This window comes from Salmo trutta, chromosome 18, assembly GCF_901001165.1.
Source record: "Salmo trutta chromosome 18, fSalTru1.1, whole genome shotgun sequence".
Lineage (NCBI taxonomy): Eukaryota > Metazoa > Chordata > Actinopteri > Salmoniformes > Salmonidae > Salmo > Salmo trutta.
In genome coordinates this window covers 17,449,743-17,473,998 of record NC_042974.1, presented here as the reverse complement: position 1 = coordinate 17,473,998, position 24,256 = coordinate 17,449,743, and the positions used below count along the sequence as shown (strand labels likewise).

General features: G+C 49.2%; 1 protein-coding gene across 3 annotated transcripts in view; it reads left to right on the top strand.

Annotated features, from left to right (window-relative positions):
• LOC115152894 (putative sodium-coupled neutral amino acid transporter 10) overlaps window positions 1–24,256 on the top strand; it is a 47,242-nt gene that overhangs the window by 7,863 nt on the left and 15,123 nt on the right. For all 3 annotated transcript variants that reach the window (XM_029697805.1, XM_029697806.1, XM_029697804.1), the window contains exons 4-10: window positions 2,534–2,627; window positions 6,559–6,702; window positions 10,192–10,316; window positions 14,773–14,875; window positions 15,518–15,700; window positions 18,995–19,106; window positions 21,968–22,074. In XM_029697805.1, coding sequence (XP_029553665.1) covers window positions 2,534–2,627; window positions 6,559–6,702; window positions 10,192–10,316; window positions 14,773–14,875; window positions 15,518–15,700; window positions 18,995–19,106; window positions 21,968–22,074 — 868 coding nt within the window. The remainder of the gene's footprint in view (window positions 1–2,533; window positions 2,628–6,558; window positions 6,703–10,191; window positions 10,317–14,772; window positions 14,876–15,517; window positions 15,701–18,994; window positions 19,107–21,967; window positions 22,075–24,256) is intronic.

Genomic DNA, 24,256 nt, shown 5'->3' with positions numbered 1-24,256 from the left:
GAGCTTCATGACATTTAGTGTGAAGTCATCCAGGTACATTTGGGCAAATCGTCAAGGAGACATTTGCATTCATATTACATTTTTCTGCAAGAATATCGTCAAATCTGTATACTTGGACTTTGATTTAGCTTTTCCAGTATTAGTAGCCATATTATAAGTTCAACATTTGCAAAACAACCAGTTTTCATAACTTCATAACTCCGAATATTCTTGCAATTTTTGTCCAAAAGGAAAAGGCATGCTGTTGTACAAGGTTAGTAGCTACATTTTATGACATATACAGGGTTTCCAGATAGCCAATGAGCTGGGCTTTACGGGAGTAGCTGGCTTTGTTTGACCCAAATTGGTGCTTATTTGACAAAGTTAGAGTCGTTCAAGTGAAGACCGTCTGCGTCATCGGCCATGAAGGCTCTCTGACCAAATATGGTGTCCTATAGGATATACTACACCCCTAATGATATAGTGAAGTCTGGTTACGTTCTAGGACCTCTGAGGAATACATACGGACAGGATTTGGCTGGTTGAAACAACGTTTAGGGTTAGATTTTCACAGATTTCTTTCTTTGCAAATTGAACAAGTGGACATTCAAAATCGATTGTGCATGGTATATGGACCTTTTTTAGGATATGAAATATTATTTTATCTAACAAAACCACACTTTATCTCTGGAACCCTTTGGATGCTAAATCGGAGCACGATTTTAGAATGTAAGTACACATTTCACTTTCAGAGGTGAATTTATCAAACCTATCGCGGTGAAAAGTGTTTTGTTGTTAGGAGCTCTCCTCAAACAATAGCATGGGATGTTTTTGCAGTAAAAGCTACTGTAAATTAGACAGTGCAGTTATATTAACAAGAATTTAAGCTTTCAGCCGAAATAAGACACTTCTATGTACCGACATTTGTTGTTTCTCTATAATCTGCGATCATGACAAGGTGCAGCATGATTTACAACTGTCCTGTTGACGGGACGCCTATCCCTAAGTTAAATGGAAGAAGTTTGGAACCACCAAGACTCTTCCTAGAGCTGGCCCCCCGGCAATCGGGGGAGAAGGGTCTTGGTCAGGGAGGTGACCAAGAAACCGATGGTCACTCTGACAGAACGCCGTAGTTCCTCTGTGGAGATGGGAGATCCTTTCAGAAGGACAACCATCTCTAAAGCACTCCACCAATCTGGCCTTTATGGTAGAGTGGTCAGACGGAAGACACTCCTCAGTAAAAGGCACATGACAGCCTGCTCGGAATTTGCCAAAAGGCACCTAAAGACTTTCAGACCATGAGAAACAAGATTCTCTGGTCTGATGAAACCAAGATTGAACACTTTGGCCTGAATGCCAAGCGTCACGTCTGGAGAAAACCTGGCACCATCCCTATGGTGAAGCATGGTATGGCAGCATCATGTTGTGGGGATGTTTTTCAGTGGCAGGGACTGGGAGACTAGTCAGGATTGAGGGAAAGATGAACGGAGCCAAGTACAGAGGGACCCATGAGAAAACCTGCTCCAGAGCACTCAGGACCTCAGAGTGGGGTGAAGGCCCGGACTTGAACCCGATCGAACATCTCTGGAGATACCTGAAAATATCTGTGCAGCAACGCTCCCAATCCGACCTGACAGAGTGTGAGAGGATCAGCTGAGAACAATGGGAGAAACTCCCCAAATACAGGTGTGCCAAGCTTGTAGCGTCATACCCAAGAAGACTCAATGCTGTAATCGCTGCCAAAGGTGCTTCAACAAAATACTTTAAAGGGTCTGAATACTTATGTAAATAGGATATTTCAGGGCCTTCCGAATGGCGCAGGGGTCTAAGGCACTGCATCGCAGTGCTAGCTGTGCCACTAGAGATCCTGGTTCGAGTGCAGGCTCTGTCACAGCCGGCCGCGACTGGGAGACCCATGGGGCAGCGCACAATTGGCCCAGCGTCTTCCGGGTTAGGGGAGGGTTTGGCCAGCAGGGGTGTTCCTGTGTCATCGCACACTAGCGACTACTGTGGCGGGCCGGGCGCAATGCACGCTGACATGGTCGCCAGGTTTACGGTGTTTCCTCCGACACATTGGTCAGGCTAGCTTCCGGGTTAAGCGGGCGTTGTGTCAAGATGAAGTGCGGCTTGGCTGGGTTGTGTTTCGGAGGACGCACGGCTCTCAACCTTCGCCTCTCCTGAGTCCGTACGGGAGTTGCAGCGATGGGACAGGACTGTAACTACCAGTTGGATACTGTGAAATTGGGGGGGAAATGTTGTGTGAAAAGAAGAAAAGTAGTATTTGTGGGGTATTGTGTGTAAATTGATGACATTTGTTTTTCTTCCCCCTCATCAATTTTAGAATAATGCTGTAACATAACAAAATGTAGAAAAAGTGGAGGTGTCTGAATACTTCCTGAATGCACTGTATATCTTGTGTCTTTAGAGCCTCGCTATTGTCTGAATGTCTCTCCCACTTCTTCCCCTCTCTCTCCTGGTCTCTCTCTCTTTCTGTCTCTCTCTTTCTGTCTCTCTCCTGGTCTCTCTCTTTCTGTCTCTCTCTTTCTCTCTACAGTATGATAGGTCTGATGTTGGGGACCTGTATTGCCTTCTATGTCGTCATCGCTGACCTGGGCTCTAATTTCTTTGCCCCGTTGTTGGGCCTACCGGTAGGAGTCATGAGTTTTGAGTTCCAGAATACAATCAGAGAATACAATCAGAGAATAGAACCAGAGAATACAATCCCTTTTTCCGAAACCTAGTTTACATATGAACAGCACCTCATAAATCACCTGCATATAGATAAATTACAATGTCATCATAAACAATACATAAACATTCATAAATGCTCTGATTGGATGTACACTCTCAGAACTGACCGTGTGATATGATTGGTCTGATTAGTTTCCTGTCCCACCCTCCCCAGGGCTGCGTTCAGCACCAAAAAATGTATTTGTTCAATTAAACGGAAACGGTGCTGTACTTAACTACCAGTTGAACCACTGGGAGGTTGTAGTTTGGGGAACGCTGCCATCTACATACTTTACTCATTACTTTAAGCCATCACTAAGCCACGCTCAGCCATCACCCGGCCACGCCTCGCCCTCACCCGGCCACGCTTCGCCCTCACCCGGCCACGCCGCGCCCTCACCCGGCCACGCCGCGCCCTCACCCGGCCACGCCTCTCCCTCACCCGGCCACGCCGCGCCCTCACCCGGCCACGCCTCGCCCTCACCCGGCCACGCCTCGCCCTCACCAGGCCACGCCTCGCCCTCACCCGGCCACGCCGCGCCCTCACCCGGCCACGCCGCGCCCTCACCCGGCCACGCCTCGCCCTCACCAGGCCACGCCTCGCCCTCACCCGGCCACGCCGCGCCCTCACCCGGCCACGCCTCGCCCTCACCAGGCCACGCCTCGCCCTCACCAGGCCGCGCCTCGCCCTCACCCGGCCGCGCCGCGCCCTCACCCGGCCACGCCTCGCCCTCACCCGGCCACGCCTCGCCCTCACCAGGCCACGCCTCGCCCTCACCAGGCCACGCCTCGCCCTCACCCGGCCACGCCTCGCCCTCACCCGGCCACGCCTCTCCCTCACCCGGCCACGCCGCGCCCTCACCCGGCCACGCCTCGCCCTCACCCGGCCACGCCTCGCCCTCACCAGGCCACGCCTCGCCCTCACCCGGCCACGCCGCGCCCTCACCCGGCCACGCCGCGCCCTCACCCGGCCACGCCTCGCCCTCACCAGGCCACGCCTCGCCCTCACCCGGCCACGCCGCGCCCTCACCCGGCCACGCCTCGCCCTCACCAGGCCACGCCTCGCCCTCACCAGGCCACGCCTCGCCCTCACCCGGCCACGCCGCGCCCTCACCCGGCCGCGCCACGCCCTCACCCGGCCACGCCTCGCCCTCACCCGGCCACGCCTCGCCCTCACCAGGCCACGCCTCGCCCTCACCAGGCCACGCCTCGCCCTCACCCGGCCACGCCTCGCCCTCACCCGGCCACGCCTCGCCCTCACCAGGCCTCGCCCTCACCAGGCCACGCCTCGCCCTCACCAGGCCACTCCTCGCCCTCACCCGGCCACGCCTCGCCCTCACCAGGCCTCGCCCTCACCCGGCCACGCCTCGCCCTCACCAGGCCTCGCCCTCACCAGGCCACGCCTCGCCCTCACCCGGCCACGCCTCGCCCTCACCAGGCCTCGCCCTCACCCGGCCACGCCTCGCCCTCACCAGGCCTCGCCCTCACCAGGCCACGCCTCGCCCTCACCAGGCCACGCCTCGCCCTCACCCGGCCACGCCGCGCCCCCACCCGGCTACGCCGCGCCCTCACCCGGCCACACCCAGCCACGCCTCGCCCTCACCAGGCCACGCCTCGCCCTCACCCGGCCACACCGCGCCCTCACCCGGCTACGCCGCGCCCTCACCCGGCCACACCCAGCCACGCCTCGCCATCACCCAATAAAAGGAGCAAATGTACCTCAAAGTCAATTCAAGAACATTTACATTTAAGTCATTTAGCAGACGCTCTTATCCAGAGCGACTTACAAATTGGTGCATTCACCTATAATATCCAGTAGAACAAACACTTTACAATAGTGCATCTAAATCCTTTAAGGGGGGGGGTTAGAAGGATTACTTTATCCTATCCCAGGTATTCCTTAAAGAGGTGGGGTTTCAGGTGTCTCCGGAAGGTGGTGATTGACTCCGCTGTCCTGGCATCGTGAGGGAGATTGTTCCACCATTGGGGTGCCAGAGCGGCGAACAGTTTTGACTGGGCTGAGCGGGAACTGTGCTTCCTCAGAGGTAGGGAGGCGAGCAGGCCAGAGGTGGATGAACGCAGTGCCCTTGTTTGGGTGTAGGGCCTGATCAGAGCCTGAAGGTACGGAGGTGCCGTTCCCCTCACAGCTCCGTAGGCAAGCACCATGGTCTTGTAGCGGATGCGAGCTTCAACTGGAAGCCAGTGGAGAGAGCGGAGGAGCGGGGTGACGTGAGAGAACTTGGGAAGGTTGAACACCAGACGGGCTGCGGCGTTCTGGATGAGTTGTAGGGGTTTGATGGCACAGGCAGGGAGCCCAGCCAACAGCGAGTTGCAGTAATCCAGACGGGAGATGACAAGTGCCTGGATTAGGACCTGCGCCGCTTCCTGTGTGAGGCAGGGTCGTACTCTGCGAATGTTGTAGAGCATGAACCTACAGGATCGGGTCACCGCCTTGATGTTAGTGGAGAACGACAGGGTGTTGTCCAGGATCACGCCAAGGTTCTTAGCACTCTGGGAGGAGGACACAAGGGAGTTGTCAACCGTGATGGCGAGATCATGGAACGGGCAGTCCTTCCCCGGGAGGAAGAGCAGCTCCGTCTTGCCGAGGTTCAGCTTGAGGTGGTGATCCGTCATCCACACTGATATGTCTGCCAGACATGCAGAGATGCGATTCGCCACCTGGTTGTCAGAAGGGGGAAAGGAGAAGATTAATTGCGTGTCATCAGCATAGCAATGATAGGAGAGACCGTGTGAGGATATGACAGAGCCAAGTGACTTGGTGTATAGCGAGAATAGGAGAGGGCCTAGAACAGAGCCCTGGGGGACACCAGTGGTGAGAGCACGTGGTGCGGAGACAGCTTCTCGCCACGCCACCTGGTAGGAGCGACCTGTCAGGTAGGACGCAATCCAAGCGTGGGCCGCGCCGGAGATGCCCAGCTCGGAGAGGGTGGAGAGGAGGATCTGATGGTTCACAGTATCAAAGGCAGCAGATAGGTCTAGAAGGATGAGAGCAGAGGAGAGAGAGTTAGCTTTAGCAGTGCGGAGAGCCTCCGTGACACAGAGAAGAGCAGTCTCAGTTGAATGCCCAGTCTTGAAACCTGACTGATTAGGATCAAGAAGGTCGTTCTGAGAGAGATGGCAAGAGAGCTGGCCAAGGACGGCACGCTCAAGAGTTTTGGAGAGGAAAGAAAGAAGGGATACTGGTCTGTAGTTGTTGACATCGGAGGGATCGAGTGTAGGTTTTTTGAGAAGGGGTGCAACTCTCGCTCTCTTGAAGACGGAAGGGACGTAGCCAGCGGTCAAGGATGAGTTGATGAGCGAGGTGAGGTAGGGGAGAAGGTCTCCGGAAATGGTCTGGAGAAGAGAGGAGGGGATAGGGTCAAGTGGGCAGGTTGTTGGGCGGCCGGCCGTCACAAGACGCGAGATTTCATCTGGAGAGAGAGGGGAGAAAGAGGTCAAAGCACAAGGTAGGGCAGTGTGAGCAGGACCAGCGGTGTCGCTTGACTTAGCAAACGAGGATCGGATGTCGTCAACCTTCTTTTCAAAATGGTTGACGAAGTCATCCGCAGTGAGGGAGGAGGGGGGGGGAGGGGGAGGAGGATTCAGGAGGGAGGAGAAGGTAGCAAAAAGCTTCCTAGGGTTAGAGGCAGATGCTTGGAATTTAGAGTGGTAGAAAGTGGCTTTAGCAGCAGAGACAGAAGAAGTTTTGGGGAAACGTGTCGTTCAGCACAAATCGTTCCACAACGTAGCAAACATTCAATTGAACATTTCCATGTACTGTTGCTGATTGGTTTGAACTGACTGTATGTGTGATATGATTGGTTAGAGCTTGTGTCCCGCCCTCTGCAGGTGTCATTCAGTTTCCGTGTGCTGCTGCTGATGGTGGTGTCTCTGTTCATCGTTCTGCCTCTCAGTCTGCAGAGGAACATGATGTCATCTATCCAGTCCTTCTCTGCCATGGCCCTCATGTTCTACACGTTCTTCATGTTCACGGTGAGACCAGACCGGGGAACGGGTAGGGCTACAGGAATTCCTGGTGTAAAAGAGGGTCCTGTTCAGATGGGGAAAATGTTCAGAGTTTTGCTAATAGAAATGTAAGTCAATAGATGGCTCATTCTTTCTAATACCAAGCTTGATGATATGTTTTAACGTTCTTATCCTGTTTCACACTGACAGATTAATGTATGTGGACAGTGTGACTCCCTTGCCTTTTCTTTGACCCTGTTGTGAAATGAATTGATGTTGAGTTATTGTTGTTAAACTTATTGTCGCTGTCTATTTCTGTAGTGTTTGCGCCGCTTACACAGTTAGCCTTTAGCACTGTTACTGTATTCTAGTATAGCGTTGTAGTGCTATCCTGTGCTCTGCCCCAACCTCCTGTAGTTTTACCATGACATCTCTACTGGACACCACTGTGAGTTGGAGTACTGTGGTGTCTGGGATTAGAAGCAGACCCAGTCTTGGCCCCGACCACCACCCAACCTGGTCCAGACCACTAACCCTCTAACTGTGATGTATCTTCCTTCCTCTCCTCCTTCCTTCTCTCTCTCACTGTCGTTCCTGACTCCTTCCTTCTCTCTCTCTCTCTCTCACTGTCGTTCCTGACTCCTTCCTTCTCTCTCTCTCTCTCTCTCTCACTGTCGTTCCTGACTCCTTCCTTCTCTCTCTCTCACTGTCGTTCCTGACTCCTTCCTTCTCTCTCTCTCACTGTCGTTCCTGACTCCTTCCTTCTCTCTCTCTCTCACTGTCGTTCCTGACTCCTTCCTTCTCTCTCTCTCACTGTCGTTCCTGACTCCTTCCTTCTCTCTCTCTCTCTCTCTCACTGTCGTTCCTGACTCCTTCCTTCTCTCTCTCTCTCTCTCACTGTCGTTCCTGACTCCTTCCTTCTCTCTCTCTCACTGTCGTTCCTGACTCCTTCCTTCTCTCTCTCTCACTGTCGTTCCTGACTCCTTCCTTCTCTCTCTCTCACTGTCGTTCCTGACTCCTTCCTTCTCTCTCTCTCACTGTCGTTCCTGACTCCTTCCTTCTCTCTCTCTCACTGTCGTTCCTGACTCCTTCCTTCTCTCTCTCTCTCTCTCACTGTCGTTCCTGACTCCTTCCTTCTCTCTCTCTCTCTCTCACTGTCGTTCCTGACTCCTTCCTTCCTTCTCTCTCTCTCACTGTCGTTCCTGACTCCTTCCTTCCTTCTCTCTCTCTCACTGTCGTTCCTGACTCCTTCCTTCCTTCTCTCTCTCTCACTGTCGTTCCTGACTCCTTCCTTCTCTCTCTCTCTCTCTCACTGTCGTTCCTGACTCCTTCCTTGCTGACACCTACTTTCCGATTCTCTCTACCTTCCTCTCTGTGACTGTTTCTCTCTACCTTCCTCTCTGTGACTGTTTCTCTCTACCTTCCTCTCTGTGACTGTTTCTCTCTACCTTCCTCTCTGTGACTGTTTCTCTCTACCTTCCTCTCTGTGACTGTTTCTCTCTACCTTCCTCTCTGTGACTGTTTCTCTCTACCTTCCTCTCTGTGACTGTTTCTCTCTACCTTCCTCTCTGTGACTGTTTCTCTCTACCTTCCTCTCTGTGACTGTTTCTCTCTACCTTCCTCTCTGTGACTGTTTCTCTCTACCTTCCTCTCTGTGACTGTTTCTCTCTACCTTCCTCTCTGTGACTGTTTCTCTCTACCTTCCTCTCTGTGACTGTTTCTCTCTACCTTCCTCTCTGTGACTGTTTCTCTCTACCTTCCTCTCTGTGACTGTTTCTCTCTACCTTCCCTTTCCTACCTTCCTCTCTCTGACTGTTTCTCTGTGACTGTTTCTCTCTACCATCCTCTCTCTGACTGTTTCTCTCTACCTTCCTCTCTCTGACTGTTTCTCTGTGACTGTTTCTCTGTGACTGTTTCTCTGTGACTGTTTCTCTCTACCTTCCTCTCTCTGCGACTGGCTCTCTCTACCTTCCTCTCTCTGCGACTGGCTCTCTCTACCTTCCTCTCTCTGCGACTGGCTCTCTCTACCTTCCTCTCTCTGCGACTGGCTCTCTCTACCTTCCTCTCTCTGCGACTGGCTCTCTCTACCTTCCTCTCTCTGCGACTGGCTCTCTTTACCTTCCTCTCTCTGCGACTGGCTCTCTCTACCTTCCTCTCTCTGCGACTGGCTCTCTCTACCATCCTCTCTCTGCGACTGGCTCTCTCTACCTTCCTCTCTCTGCGACTGGCTCTCTCTACCTTCCTCTCTCTGCGACTGGCTCTCTCTACCTTCCTCTCTCTGACTGTTTCCCTCTACCTTCCTCTCTCTGCGACTGGCTCTCTCTACCTTCCTCTCTCTGCGACTGGCTCCCTCTACCTTCCTCTCTCTGCGACTGGCTCTCTCTACCTTCCTCTCTCTGCGACTGGCTCCCTCTACCTTCCTCTCGTTGCGACTGGCTCCCTCTACCTTCCTCTCTCTGCGACTGGCTCTCTCTACCTTCCTCTCTCTGCGACTGGCTCTCTCTACCTTCCTCTCTCTGCGACTGGCTCTCTCTACCTTCCTCTCTCTGCGACTGGCTCTCTCTACCCTCCTCTCTCTGCGACTGGCTCTCTCTACCTTCCTCTCTCTGACTGTTTCCCTCTACCTTCCTCTCTCTGCGACTGTTTCCCTCTACCTTCCTCTCTCTGCGACTGTTTCCCTCTACCTTCCTCTCTCTGCGACTGTTTCCCTCTACCTTCCTCTCTCTGCGACTGTTTCCCTCTACCTTCCTCTCTCTGCGACTGTTTCCCTCTACCTTCCTCTCTCTGCGACTTTTTCCCTCTACCTTCCTCTCTCTGCGACTGTTTCCCTCTACCTTCCTCTCTCTGCGACTGTTTCCCTCTACCTTCCTCTCTCTGCGACTGTTTCCCTCTACCTTCCTCTCTCTGCGACTGTTTCCCTCTACCTTCCTCTCTCTGCGACTGTTTCCCTCTACCTTCCTCTCTCTGCGACTGTTTCCCTCTACCTTCCTCTCTCTGCGACTGTTTCCCTCTACCTTCCTCTCTCTGCGACTGTTTCCCTCTACCTTCCTCTCTCTGCGACTGTTTCCCTCTACCTTCCTCTCTCTGCGACTGGCTCCCTCTACCTTCCTCTCTCTGCGACTGGCTCCCTCTACCTTCCTCTCTCTGCGACTGGCTCCCTCTACCATCCTCTCTCTGCGACTGGCTCTCTCTACCATCCTCTCTCTGCGACTGGCTCTCTCTACCATCCTCTCTCTGCGACTGGCTCTCTCTACCTTCCTCTCTCTGCGACTGTTTCCCTCTACCTTCCTCTCTCTGCGACTGTTTCCCTCTACCTTCCTCTCTCTGCGACTGTTTCCCTCTACCTTCCTCTCTCTGCGACTGTTTCCCTCTACCTTCCTCTCTCTGCGACTGTTTCCCTCTACCTTCCTCTCTCTGCGACTGTTTCCCTCTACCTTCCTCTCTCTGCGACTGGCTCTCTCTACCTTCCTCTCTTGTGTTGCTGCTGACTGCTGTCTGTCTGGCTGGCGGCTGTAGATAGTCATGTCTTCTCTGCGTTACGGCCTGACTTCAGGCTCCTGGTTCCAGCGTGTGCATCTGTGGCGGGTCAGGGGCGTCATACAGTGCCTGCCCATTATCGCCACCACCTTCTGCTGTCACCCGTAAGTAACCATGGAAACGACCTTTGAACTCCGACCTGGGGGAAGATATCAACTCCAACGCTAAGGGGACAAAAATTCAACTCTCACCCACTAATAACCTCCTCCCTCTTACTCTCCAGTCCTCACCTTTCCATTTCCTGTCCCCTCTTCAAAGTCCCTCTTTATGTGGTTTGTGTGTCTCTGTTTCTAGTGTCTATGGTTTGGAGGCAATGGGGTTTACAGTTGTTGCTCAACCTCTGCCCTCCTCAACTACCATCTTCTGATGTGGAGGATGCTCTTGGAGCTCTCTCTCTCTGGTCCTCTGGAGCTGGATATGGGAAGCAGCTACACACGGGAAATGTCGTGCCGATCAAAACATCTGCCCCTCAGAAATACACATTTCAATTCTTGATCAGTCTTAACATTCTGCTTTAGTTTTTAGGGCTGCACGATATGGGCAAAAAAATCAAATTGCGATTTGGGTAAACTGTTGGAATCATATAAGTAGAGTGATCATTCTAATTTTCTGGTTGGAATACGGTTTGGCATGACAGCGAATGGAAAAAGTAATGGAGGAGATGATTGTGACAGAGTAGGAACCGAATGGTTGGTCAGTGTTTCCCATGTGACCCTTATTAATGTATATACACTGTGTCCAAAACATTAGGAACACCTGCTCTTTCCATGACATAGACTGACCAGGTGAATCCAGGTAAAAGCTATGATCCATTATTGATGTCACTTGTTAAATTCACTTTAATCAGTGTAGATGAAGGGGAGGAGACAGGTTAAAGAAGGATTTTTAAGCCTTGAGACATGGATTGTGTATGTGTGCCATTCAGAGGGTGAATGGGCAAGACAACAGATTAAAGTGCCTTTGAACGGGGTATGGAACATGAGCAGGATGTAGAGTCTAGAGACAGAACAATAATGGGTAGAATGGACATGGTAGTTCAGGTGGTGTTTCATGCTGAACCTAATATGTTGAAATGTGCTAGTGACTGTAACTGTGCTGCTGGAAACAATTTCATAAAACAAATATGCAGACATTTAGTGACACTGGCCATATTCAACGGGTGTTGCACGTTCGTAAATTCATCAGTTATTCTGCACTCTGGCACACTCAGATGAGTGCTCTGAAATTGGACTAGATAGCCGGACTAGATAGCCGGACTAGATAGCCGGACTAGATAGCCGGACTAGATAGCCGGACTAGATAGCCGGACTAGATAGCCAGATTGATTTGGCGAATGCCCCCAAAGGCTATAGGGGTGGTTAGTCTGCAAGGGGACGGAGACAGAGTTTTTGGGTGGAGAATTAGGGGGATGTTTGTAGGGGAGTTTGCTGATTTGCTGTTGCATTTTCACAGCTTCACGCTTAACCAATCGGCTTCTTCATTCCCTGTCCTTTCACCAGTTACTGCTACTTCTGGACACAGTTCAGTACTGTAAGTGGATATGTCTAACAAAGTGCAGAATATTGTTTTGGTACGGATTTCAAGAGCTGCATTCTCGCCCCAGAAAATCTATTCTTTATTACGTCATAGTTTGTGTGCTGTTTAGTTTGGCTGTTGAAGAGAAGCCTGAATGAATACAATATGTTGATTGGAGATCTTGAGGAGTAAAGTCTCCCCCCTCTACGGCATAATCCACCCATTCCTCCCTCCCTCCCTTCATCCATCCCTCCTCCTTCACCTTCATCTGCATGCTCTGTCGCTGCCTCCTCTCTTCTGTCATGGTGGTGGTGCCTGGGCTGCAGAGGGGTGGGAATTCTGGTTCTGGTTAGGGGTGTGTTGGGGTTGGACTGGGTTGGGATTTTGGGGTTAACTTTGTTTGGGACGCGCACCGGAGGTTTGCATGTATGAAGTGTCTTTTTAAGGAGTTTGATGTGAGTATGGAGGTGTTTGGGTGAGGTGGGGGAGGGGGAGGTAGGTGTTGGGTGGGGGAGGGGGAGGTAGGTGTTGGATGGGTGAGGTGGGGGAGGGGGAGGTAGGTGTTGGATGGGTGAGGTGGGGGAGGGGGAGGTAGGTGTTGGATGGGTGAGGTGGGGGAGGGGGAGGTAGGTGTTGGATGGGTGAGGAGGGGGAGGTAGGTGTTGGATGGGTGAGGAGGGGGAGGGGGAGGTAGGTGTTGGATGGGTGAGGTGGGGGAGGGGAGGGTGAGGTAGGTGTTGGGTGGGGGAGGTAGGTGTTGGATGGGTGAGGTGGGGGAGGGGAGGGTGAGGTAGGTGTTGGATGGGTGAGGTAGGTGTTGGATGGGTGAGGTGGGGTGGGGTGGGGGAGGGTGAGGTAGGTTTTGGATGGGTGGGGTGGGGGAGGGGAGGGTGAGGTAGGTGTTGGATGGGTGAGGTGGGGTGGGGTGGGGGAGGGTGAGGTAGGTGTTGGGTGGGTGAGGTGGGGGAGGGTGAGGTAGGTGTTGGATGGGTGAGGTGGGGTGGGGGAGGGTGAGGTAGGTGTTGGATGGGTGAGGTGGGGGAGGGTGAGGTAGGTGTTGGATGGGTGAGGTGGGGTGGGGGAGGGTGAGGTAGGTGTTGGATGGGTGAGGTGGGGTGGGGGAGGGTGAGGTAGGTGTTGGATGGGTGAGGTGGGGGAGGGTGAGGTAGGTTGTTGGATGGATGAGGTGGGGGAGGGTGAGGTAGGTGTTGGATGGGTGAGGCTGACTGGTGCTGGAACAAGGCTTTAATAATTATCACATTGATTTTAACACTGTTCTCATCTGTGTGAGTGTGTGTGTGTGTGTGTGAGAGAGCGAGCACACTCGTCCCTGTGTGCACGCACGTGTGGGCCTGTCCCAGTCTGGCGGTGATGAGTGATATTTGGCAGGGCCCTCTGTTGGCCAATGGTGAAACAGCAAGCGGACCGCTTCTCCAGCCAAACCACTAATCAGACCACTGGACGGCGGCCATCTTGCGACACACTGATTAAACAGCTTTCAACACATATGCTTTTTATGACCTTTATAAAGCTGTTTACTTTCAGTTACAACATGATTTAACATCATTATTAACCAACAAGACTATAGTTATGAAACTGAGCAGTCATAGAATAGACTAACACTAATGAAAATGTCCCTCTGTGATACTGCTGTGGATTCAAACAAAACAAGATGAGCAATATGAATATGTGTTTAACTCTACCCACATGCTTGGGTGCTAGTTTCAGTTAACGCTTTCAATTTTACTAGCAGGAATAGCACAAATAAATGTGTATTGAAAGCTGTTTTACAGACCGTATGAACCAAATGAAAAAACATACATTGGACTATTTTACAGACGGTGTAAACGGAACGAAAAAAAGAGAGAATCTACAGTACAGGTTTGAGGTCTAGTTCCAGTGAGCTGTTTTATTTGCCATCGCCTATAAGATGGAATAGTTCCTAAGTTTAAACAGGCGTCAAAGAAAAGCACCGTTGGGACAGTGCTGCACACTCATACAAACCACAGGAGAGGGAGAGAATGCGGTAGAGACACAGTAACTGTATTCTCTCCCTCTCACTCACACACGCACACACACACATGAGTAAGTGCAAAAAAGACTGCCAAGAAACTTTCTAATGCTCTAAATCCAGGCTAGCACGAGGTGTAAAGTAGAAGGCCTGTAAGTTCCCCTTTTACAGGCTTGTTTTACAGTGCTGCTGGCCTGTTCTGGTACAGTGCTGCTGGCCTGTTCTGGTACAGTGCTGCTGGCCCGTTCTGGTACAGTGCTGCTGGCCCGTTCTGGTACAGTGCTGCTGGCCCGTTCTGGTACAGTGCTGCTGGCCCGTTCTGGTACAGTGCTGCTGGCCCGTTCTGGTACAGTGCTGCTGGCCCGTTCTGGTACAGTGCTGCTGGCCTGTTCTGGTACAGTGCTGCTCGATGACAGACAGCCCCTTGTCTCTTCTTTGTTTCTCAGAGATAACCAGTACTGACAAACAGTACAGTAAAGTGCCCACTCATTCTCACACACACACACACTTGTGTCGCACACACACGTCTTTCTCACCCCCTCTACCTACCAGTTAATGGAAATCCAACTGACTTTTTGTGAAATCAGCTGTTCTCTCCATGACATCTGGGGTGTATTCACTAGGAACCAGACCGAACCAAACGGTACAAAACAGGGAGGGACCTACCTAAATTTGTCCAATAAACTCTCATTTTCGTTGCAAATTGTTTCCGTTTTGAGTGCAATCATTGGACAAATGATTGCACCCCTGATCCTCACTATTCAATCTGATCATCTATAATGACTAGAGATTTGAACTATCAGCCGAAATTCACCTTTTTACCCTCATGATTTGCCTTGTCTGTCTTGTTCTCTGCCTAGAATATTTTAGATTTTGATAAAATGATTATTTTAAGACCCCTGAAACATTTGATAATCCACAAAGTCTTGAAGCTTTATTTTTCTAGTAGCCTATAAAGTTTGTCCTGAAACTTGAGCTCTCCTGTCCAGTCTGATGTGGCAGCTGTAGTTTGTGGGCTGGTTGTTTGTTTACAGGCAGGTGTTGCCTACCTACGACAGTCTGGACGAGCCCTCCATCAAACGCATGAGCACCATCTTCACCACCTCCCTCAACATTGTCACCACCTTCTACATCACGGTGAGTGGTGTACGCTGATGATGTCATTGTTCTATACTGCACGATGGTTTAGGTGTGTATTACAGCGCCTTCAGAAAGTATTCATACCCATTGACTTATTCCACATTTTGTTGTTACAGCCTGAATTCAAAATGGATTCAATTGTTGTTTTTTCACCCATCTACACACAATATCCCATAATGACAAAGTGAAAAGATGTTTTTAGAATTTGTTGCACATTTACTGAAAATGAAATACATAAATATCTCATTTCCATAAGTATTCTCACCCCTGAGTCAATCCATGTTAGAATCACCTTTGGCAGCGATTACAGCTGTGAGTCTTTCTGGGTAAGTCTAAGAGCTGTGCCCACCTGGATTGTACAATATGCGCACATTGTTGATCATTGCTAGACAGCCATTTTCAAGTCTTGCCATAGATTTTTTAAGCCAATTTAAGTCAAAACTGTAACTAGGCCACTCAGGAACACTTAATGTTGTCTTGGTAAGCAACTCCAGTGCATATTTATGTTTTAGGTTATTGTTCTGCTGAAAGTTGAATTTGATTCCCAGTGTCTGTTGGAAAGCAGAATGAACCAAATGTTGCATGTGCTTAGCTCTATTCCGTTTCTTATGAACCCTTCCATCCTCTCCTCCTCTCTAGGTGGGATTCTTTGGCTATGTCAGTTTCACGGAGGACATAGCCGGTAACGTTCTGATGAACTTCCCTTCTAACCTGGTGATTAAGACGATCCGGGTGGGCTTCATGATGTCTGTGGCGGTGGGCTTTCCCATGATGATACTGCCCTGTAGACAGGCCATCAACACCATGCTGTTCGAACAACAGGTGACTATATACACACATGCAGGTTAACACACACATAACTAGTGATGGGGGGGAATCTATACCGTTAGATATCGGAATATTATTTTTGACGATGTATCTTTTTGACAATATTGCAACAATATTTTTGCGCTAGCTTGTACCTTCATTGCTTAGGCTCGGTAGCCCATCTCTTGTCCCTCTGCAGCAGTAACATATTTGGAACATTGAATCGCAGTAAAATCACAGTATCGAATCACAATACATATAGAATCGTGAGAATCACAATACATATAGAATCGTGAGAATCACAATACATATAGAATTGTGAGAATCACAATACATATAGAATCGTGAGAATCACAATACATATAGAATCGTGAGAATCACAATACATATAGAATCGTGAGAATCGCAATACATATCATATCAGCACCTAAGTATCGTGATAATATCGTGAGGTCCATGGCAATTCCCAGCCCTAACACGCAAACACACGTTTGTTTTACTATCTTTGTGGAGACCAAACCATTAATTCCCATTCAAAATCCTATTTTCCCTAAAGCATGAAATTCACTGAGAATTTGAGTGTCGATAGGCACTTAGCACAGTAGGAGGCCATTCCTTATCTTGCTAGAATAAAAATCCGTACCTGCTGTGTACCGACGAACCTGAAGTTTCTACTTGTAGAATCGCGATGTTCGGCAGTGGCTGACAATTTGACTTTGAGACAATTAAAGCGCACGAACCTCCACGTGGAGGAGCTGACAGGAGTAACAAGGAAAGGGGGAAAAGGCCCATTTTCCCATCCAGTCCACCCTTTTCATTCGAATCGCTCTAACTTTAACTTGTTGGGGCTAGGGGGCAGCATTTGCACGGCCGGATAAAAAACGTACCCGATTTAATCTGGTTACTACTCTTGCCCAGTAACTAGAATATGCATATAATTGTTTGATTTGGATAGAAAACACCCTAAAGTTTCTAAAACTGTTTGAATGGTGTCTGTGAGTATAACAGAACTCATTTGGCAGGCCAAAACCTGAGATTCCAAACAGGAAGCGCTCTCTCTGACCATTTCATGGCCTTATTGATCATCTCTAACAAAAACAGGGGATCTCTGGCATGATGTGACATTTTCTAACGCTCCCATAGGCTCTCAGAAGGCGCCAGAAAGCTGAATCGTGGCTTTGCAGCCCATGGCTGAAAAACAGTAGCGCATTTTGATAGTGGTCGATCTGAGGACAATGGGACGGGGCGCGCGTGCCCGAGTCGACTCCATGTTTACTTTCTCTCTCTTTGAACGAAAACCACCACTCCCGGTCGGAATATTATCGCTTTTTTACGAGAAAAATGGCATAAAAATGTATTTTAAACAGCGGTTGACATGCTTCGAAGTACGGTAATGGAATATTTAGAAATCTTTTGTCACGAAATGCGTCGGGCGCATGACCCTTATTTACCCTTCGGATAGTGTCTTGAACGCACGAACAAAACGCCGCTATTTGGATATAACTATGGATTATTTGGGACCAAACCAACATTTGTTATTGAAGTAGAAGTCCTGGGAGTGCATTCTGACGAAGAACACCAAAGGTAATCAAACTTTTCTAATAGTAAATCGGAGTTTGGTGAGTACCACACTTGGTTGGTGTCAAAATAGCTAGCCTGTGATGGCTGGGCTATCTACTCAGAATATTTCAAAATGTGCTTTCACCGAAAAGCTATTTTAAAATCGGACATAGCGAGTGCATAGAGGAGTTCTGTATCTATAATTCTTAAAATAATTGCTATATTTTTTGTGAATGTTTATCGTGAGTAATTTAGTAAATTCACCGGAAGTGTTCGGTGGGAATGCTAGTCACATGCTAATGTAAAAAGCTGGTTTTTGATATAAATATGAACTTGATTGAACAAAACATGCATGTATTGTATAACATAATGTCCTAAGATTGTCATCTGATGAAGATCATCAAAGGTTAGTGCTGCATTTAGCTGTGGTTTGGGTTTATGTGACATTATATGCTAGCTTGAAAAATGGGTGTCTGATTATTTCTTGCTGAGTACTCTGCTGACATAATCTAATGTTTTGCTTTCGTTGTAAAGCCTTTTTGAAATCGGACAGTGTGGTTAGATTAACGAGAGTCTTGTCTTTAAAATGCTGTAAAATAGTCATATGTTTGAGAAATTGAAGTAATAGCATTTCTAAGGTATTTGAATAACGCGCCACGGGATTCCACTGGCTGTTGAGTAGGTGGGACACAAGCGTCCCTCCTAGAACATAGAGGTTAACAAAGCTGTATAATACATTATTTATATATTTTTTTAGATCTTTTACATCTAGCTAAGGATTTTTGTGCTTAAATAAATATTTTTTTTGTTCGGTTTGATTATGTGCACTAGCTTATTCGTTTGTAGCTAGCTAACGTTACCTTGCTAACTGAGAAAGGCAGTCACACACTTCATATGAAACGAAAGGGGTGGTAAGTGCAGCACAATGCACACAACATTACATTTAACAAGCTACCTATCTGGCCACTATAGCAATCACAATTGATTTGTTTGCATGAAGCAGTGGCCTGTAGCTGGCTGCCAAAAGTCAATGCGGTGTCTTTACCTAGCTAGCACAACAGGTAGCTAGCAAGCGTATCATGTTAACAATTTAGCTAACGTTAGCTAGCTAGCTAAACATGTATCTATGCGATTATGGAGAATTAATTAAATTGTTTATTTGTCATCTTGCTAGCCAGTTATCTAGCCGTGGCCATCTGGCTAGTATCAAGAAAGGCTTTCTATAACAATAGCAACATTAGCGTATCTAACATTGACTAAACCATGAAGCAACAGACACGGACATGCATTGCCCAACAATGCTACTGCCACCTTCTGGTTTGGAGTATTTTAACAAGGCTGAGTGGCTGACTACTTCAAGATTTTTGCTGTGTGGACACGAGATTGACTGCTTACACTCTATTCAGAGGTGCTATGTACTGTTGGCAGGCAAACGTTTGACAATCCCACTGGTGTGTCTGAGCTATAAACCTAATCCTAACTCCTAAAACTAACCCCTAACTGTAATTGTAACCCGAACCCTGAATCTAACCCCCAAACCCAAAATAGTCTGTTTCCTTGTGGGGACCCACTGTTGTCTTTGTTTTACTATCTGGTCCCCACAAGGAAATGAAATCCAAACACACAGACACACACTGTGAACAGTGATATGATATTATAATTCCCTAACCTGGAAGAGCTTTACTGTACAACACTGTTATAATGAATCTCTGTCTCTCCCTTTCTCTCTCCCCTCTTTTTGTCCCTCAGCAGAAGGATGGGACATTTACTGCAGGGGGGTACATGCCTCCACTGCGCTTTAAGATGATCACCTTCGCCATCGTCTTCGGAACAATGCTGGGAGGCATCCTCATCCCCAATGGTGTGTGTGCAACTGTGTGTGTGACTGCAGGTCTTTAAGGTGCGTGTGTGTGACTGCAGGTCTTTAAGGTGCGTGTGTGTGACTGCAGGTCTTTAAGGTGCGTGTGTGTGACTGCAGGTCTTTAAGGTGCGTGTGTGTGACTGCAGGTCTTTAAGGTGTGTGTGTGTGTGACTGCAGGTCTTTAAGGTGCGTGTGACTGCAGGTCTTTAAGGTGCGTGTGTGTGACTGCAGGTCTTTAAGGTGTGTGTGTGTGTGTGTGTGTGTGTGTGACTGCAGGTCTTTAAGGTGTGTGTGTGTGTGACTGCAGGTCTTTAAGGTGTGTGTGTGTGACTGCAGGTCTTTAAGGTGCGTGTGTGTGACTGCAGGTCTTTAAGGTGCGTGTGTGTGTGACTGCAGGTCTTTAAGGTGCGTGTGTGTGACTGCAGGTCTTTAAGGTGTGTGTGTGTGTGTGTGTGTGTGTGTGTGTGTGTGTGTGACTGCAGGTCTTTAAGGTGTGTGTGTGTGACTGCAGGTCTTTAAGGTGTGTGTGTGTGACTGCAGGTCTTTAAGGTGCGTGTGTGTGTGACTGCAGGTCTTTAAGGTGCGTGTGTGTGTGACTGCAGGTCTTTAAGGTGCGTGTGTGTGTGACTGCAGGTCTTTAAGGTGCGTGTGTGTGACTGCAGGTCTTTAAGGTGCGTGTGTGTGACTGCAGGTCTTTAAGGTGCGTGTGTGTGACTGCAGGTCTTTAAGGTGCGTGTGTGTGACTGCAGGTCTTTAAGGTGTGTGTGTGTGTGACTGCAGGTCTTTAAGGTGTGTGTGTGTGACTGCAGGTCTTTAAGGTGCGTGTGTGTGACTGCAGGTCTTTAAGGTGTGTGTGTGTGCGTGTGTGTGACTGCAGGTCTTTAAGGTGCGTGTGTGTGACTGCAGGTCTTTAAGGTGTGTGTGTGTGTGTGTGTGTGTGTGTGACTGCAGGTCTTTAAGGTGTGTGTGTGTGTGTGACTGCAGGTCTTTAAGGTGTGTGTGTGTGACTGCAGGTCTTTAAGGTGCGTGTGTGTGTGACTGCAGGTCTTTAAGGTGTGTGTGTGTGTGACTGCAGGTCTTTAAGGTGCATGTGTTGTGTCGTGTATTGTAGCTCAGGCTGTGTGAATATGAATTTACGACTCAGTGAATGTCACACTCCTTAAATCACACCTTTTTATAGAGCTATTTTTCTCCCTTCTCAGACACCCAGGCACACACACCCTCTCTGGCTCATAGCCCCCCCACAAAACACACACACCCTCTCTGGCTCATAGCCCCCCCACAAAACACACACACCCTCTCTGGCTCATAGCCCCCCCACAAAACACACACACCCTCTCTGGCTCATAGCCCCCCCCACAAAACACACACACCGTCTCTGGCTCATAGCCCCCCCCACAAAACACACACACCCTCTCTGGCTCATAGCCCCCCCACAAAACACACACACCCTCTCTGGCTCATAGCCCCCCCCACAAAACACACACACCCTCTCTGGCTCATAGCCCCCCCACAAAACACACACACCCTCTCTGGCTCATAGCCCCCCCACAAAACACACACACCCTCTCTGGCTCATAGCCCCCCCACAAAACACACACACCCTCTCTGGCTCATAGCCCCCCCACAAAACACACACACTTGTTCTTTAGAGGTCTCTGTTATGTGTTTTCTGTAACGATGATCTAGAGGTTGGGGTTAGTTTGCATGTTTTATTCATCTTATGTGGTAAGGCTATTAGTTAGGGTTGTGTTTGGGTATGGACACACACACATACACACACACACACACACACACACACACACACACACCAGCGTGTGTGTGTACCTAATCAGGCTAATAGAGTGAAAGGGGAATGGGGGGACTCAGAGGGGAAACGGACACTAAATCTGAGGCACACAATATGGCCTGGGTTCCCAGGAGGAGAGATTGGTGCTGGCTTGAAACACAGGGTCTGGAAGTGAAGCTTGTGCTAGATTAGATTAAGGGGGGTAGGTTTCTGCTTCATTTGGTACAGGGCTATGGGCCAGATGGGTTGGAACGGGGCTATGGGCCAGATGGGTTGGAACGGGGCTATGGGCCAGATGGGTTGGAACGGGGCTATGGGCCAGATGGGTTGGAACGGGGCTATGGGCCAGATGGGTTGGAACGGGGCTATGGGCCAGATGGGTTGGAACGGGGCTATGGGCCAGATGGGTTGGAATGGGGCTATGGGCCAGATGGGTTGGAACGGGGCCATGGGCCAGATGGGTTGGAACGGGGCCATGGGCCAGATGGGTTGGAACGGGGCCATGGGCCAGATGGGTTGGAACGGGGCCATGGGCCAGATGGGTTGGAACGGGGCCATGGGCCAGATGGGTTGGAACGGGGCCATGGGCCAGATGGGTTGGAACGGGGCCATGGGCCAGATGGGTTGGAACGAGGCCATGGGCCAGATGGGTTGGAACGAGGCCATGGGCCAGATGGGTTGGAACGGGCCATGGGCCAGATGGGTTGGAACGGGGCCATGGGCCAGATGGGTTGGAACGGGGCAAGATGGGTTGGAACGGGGCTATGGGCCAGATGGGTTGGAACGGGGTTGGAATGGGGCCAGATGGGTTGGAACGGGGTTGGAATGGGGCCAGATGGGTTGGAACGGGGCCATGGGGATTCTGACTGATTGAACAGGAAGGCTTAGCCATGTCCTTGTCTGTCTGGAAAAAGTTGAGGAAGACGTGGAGAGAAAGAGGAGCGTGGAAGAGTTGGATGAGGATTGTTACCTGGCTGACATGTAGACCCACGTGGTACACTGGCAGTATGTGCCTTTAGCCATGCAAGTGGATTGTGTGACTTAATGTTTGTCTATGCTACTCCCTCTGTAGTGGAGACCATCCTGGGTCTGACTGGAGCCACCATGGGCTCCCTCATCTGCTTCATCTGCCCTGCCCTCATCTACAGAAAGATCCAGAAGAATGGACTCACCGCACAGGTACCACATACACACACACACATACAGTTGAAGTCGGAGGTTTACATACACCTTAGCCAAATACATTTATGATGGCCACTCCAATACCTTGACTTTGTTGTCCTTAAGCCATTTTGCCACAACTTTGGAAGAATGCTTGGGGTCATTGTCCATTTGGAAGACCCATTTCCAACCAAGCTTTATCTTCCTGACTGATGTCTTGAGATGTTGCTTCAATATATCCACATAATTTTCCTCCCTCATGATGCCATCAATTTTGTGAAGTGCACCAGTCCCTCCTGCAGCAAAGCACCCCCATAACATGATGCTGCCAACCCCGTGTTTCACGGTTGGGATGGTGTTCTTCGGCTTGCAAGCCTCCCCCTTTTTCCTCCAAATGGTCATTATGGCCAAACAGTTATATTTTTGTTTCATCAGACAAGAGGACATTTCTCCAAAAAGTACAATGTTTGTCCACATGTGCAGTTGCAAACCGTAGTCTGGCTTTGTTATGGTGGTTTTGGAGCAGTGGCTTCTTCCTTGCTGAGCAGCCTTTCAGGTCATGTCGATATAGGACTTGTTTTACTGTAGATATAGATACTTTTGTACCTGTTTCCTCCAGCATCTTCACAAGGTCCTTTGCTGTTGTTCTGGGATTGATTTGCACTTTTTGCACCAAAATACGTTCATCTCTAGGAGACAGAACACATCTCCTTCCTGAGTGGTATGATGGCTGCGTGGTCCCATGGTGTTTATACTTGCGTACTATTGTTTGTACAGATGAACGTGGTACCTTCAGGCGTTTGAAAATTGCTCCCAAGGATGAACCAGACTTGTGGAGGTCTACAATTGTTTTTCTGAGTTCTTGGCTGATTTCTTTTGATTTTCCCATGATGTCAAGCAAAGATGCACTGAGTTTGAAGGTAGGCCTTGAAAAACATCCACAGGTACACTTCCAATTGACTCAAATTATGTAAATTAGCCTATCAGAAGCTTCTAAAGCCATGACATAATTTTCTGGAATTTTCCAAGCTGTTTAAAGGCACAGTCAACTTAGTGTATGTAAACTTCTGACCCACTGGAATTGTGATACAGTGAATTATAAGTGAAATAATCTGTCTGTACACAATTGTTGGAAAAATTACTTGTCATGCACACAGATGTCCTAACTGACTAGCCAAAACTATAGTTTGTTTACAAGAAATTTGTGGAGTGGTTGAAAAACGAGTTTTAATGACTCCAACTTAAGTGTATGTAAACTTCCAACTTCAACTGTACATACATACATACATACGTACGTACATACATACATACGTACATACAGTGGGGGAAAAAAGTATTTGATCCCCTGCTGATTTTGTACGTTTGCCCACTTACAAAGAAATGATCAGTCTATAATTTTAATGGTAGGTTTATATGAACAGTGAGAGACAGAAAAACAACAAAGAAATCCAGAAAAACGCATATCAAAAATTTTATAAAATGATTTCCATTTTAATGAGGGAAATAAATATTTGACCCCTCTGCAAAACATGACTTAGTACTTGGTGGCAAAACCCTTGTTGGCAATCACAGAGGTCAGACGTTTCTTGTAGTTGGCCACCAGGTTTGCACACATCTCAGGAGAGATTTTGTCCCACTCTTCTTTGCAGATCTTCTCCAAGTCATTAAGGTTTCAGGCTGACGTTTGGCAACTCGAACCTTCAGCTCCCTCCACAGATTTTCTTTGGGATTAAGGTCTGGAGACTGGCTAGGCCACTCCAGGACCTTAATGTGCTTCTTCTTGAGCCACTCCTTTGTTGCCTTGGCCGTGTGTTTTGGGTCATTGTCATGCTGGAATACCCATCCACGACCCATTTTCAATGCCCTGGCTGAGGGAAGGAGGTTCTCACCCAAGATTTGACAGTACATGGCCCCGTCAAATGATGCGGTGAAGTTGTCCTGTCCCCTTAGCAGAAAAACACCCCCAAAGCATAATGTTTCCACCTCCATGTTTGACGGTGGAGATGGTGTTCTTGGGGTCATAGGCAGCATTCCTCCTCCTCCAAACACGGCGAGTTGAGTTGATGCCAAAGAGCTCCATTTTGGTCTCATCTGACCACAACACTTTCACCAGTTGTCCTCTGAATCATTCAGATGTTCATTGGCAAACTTCAGATGGGCATGTATATGTATTCTTGAGCAGGGGGACCTTGCGGGCGCT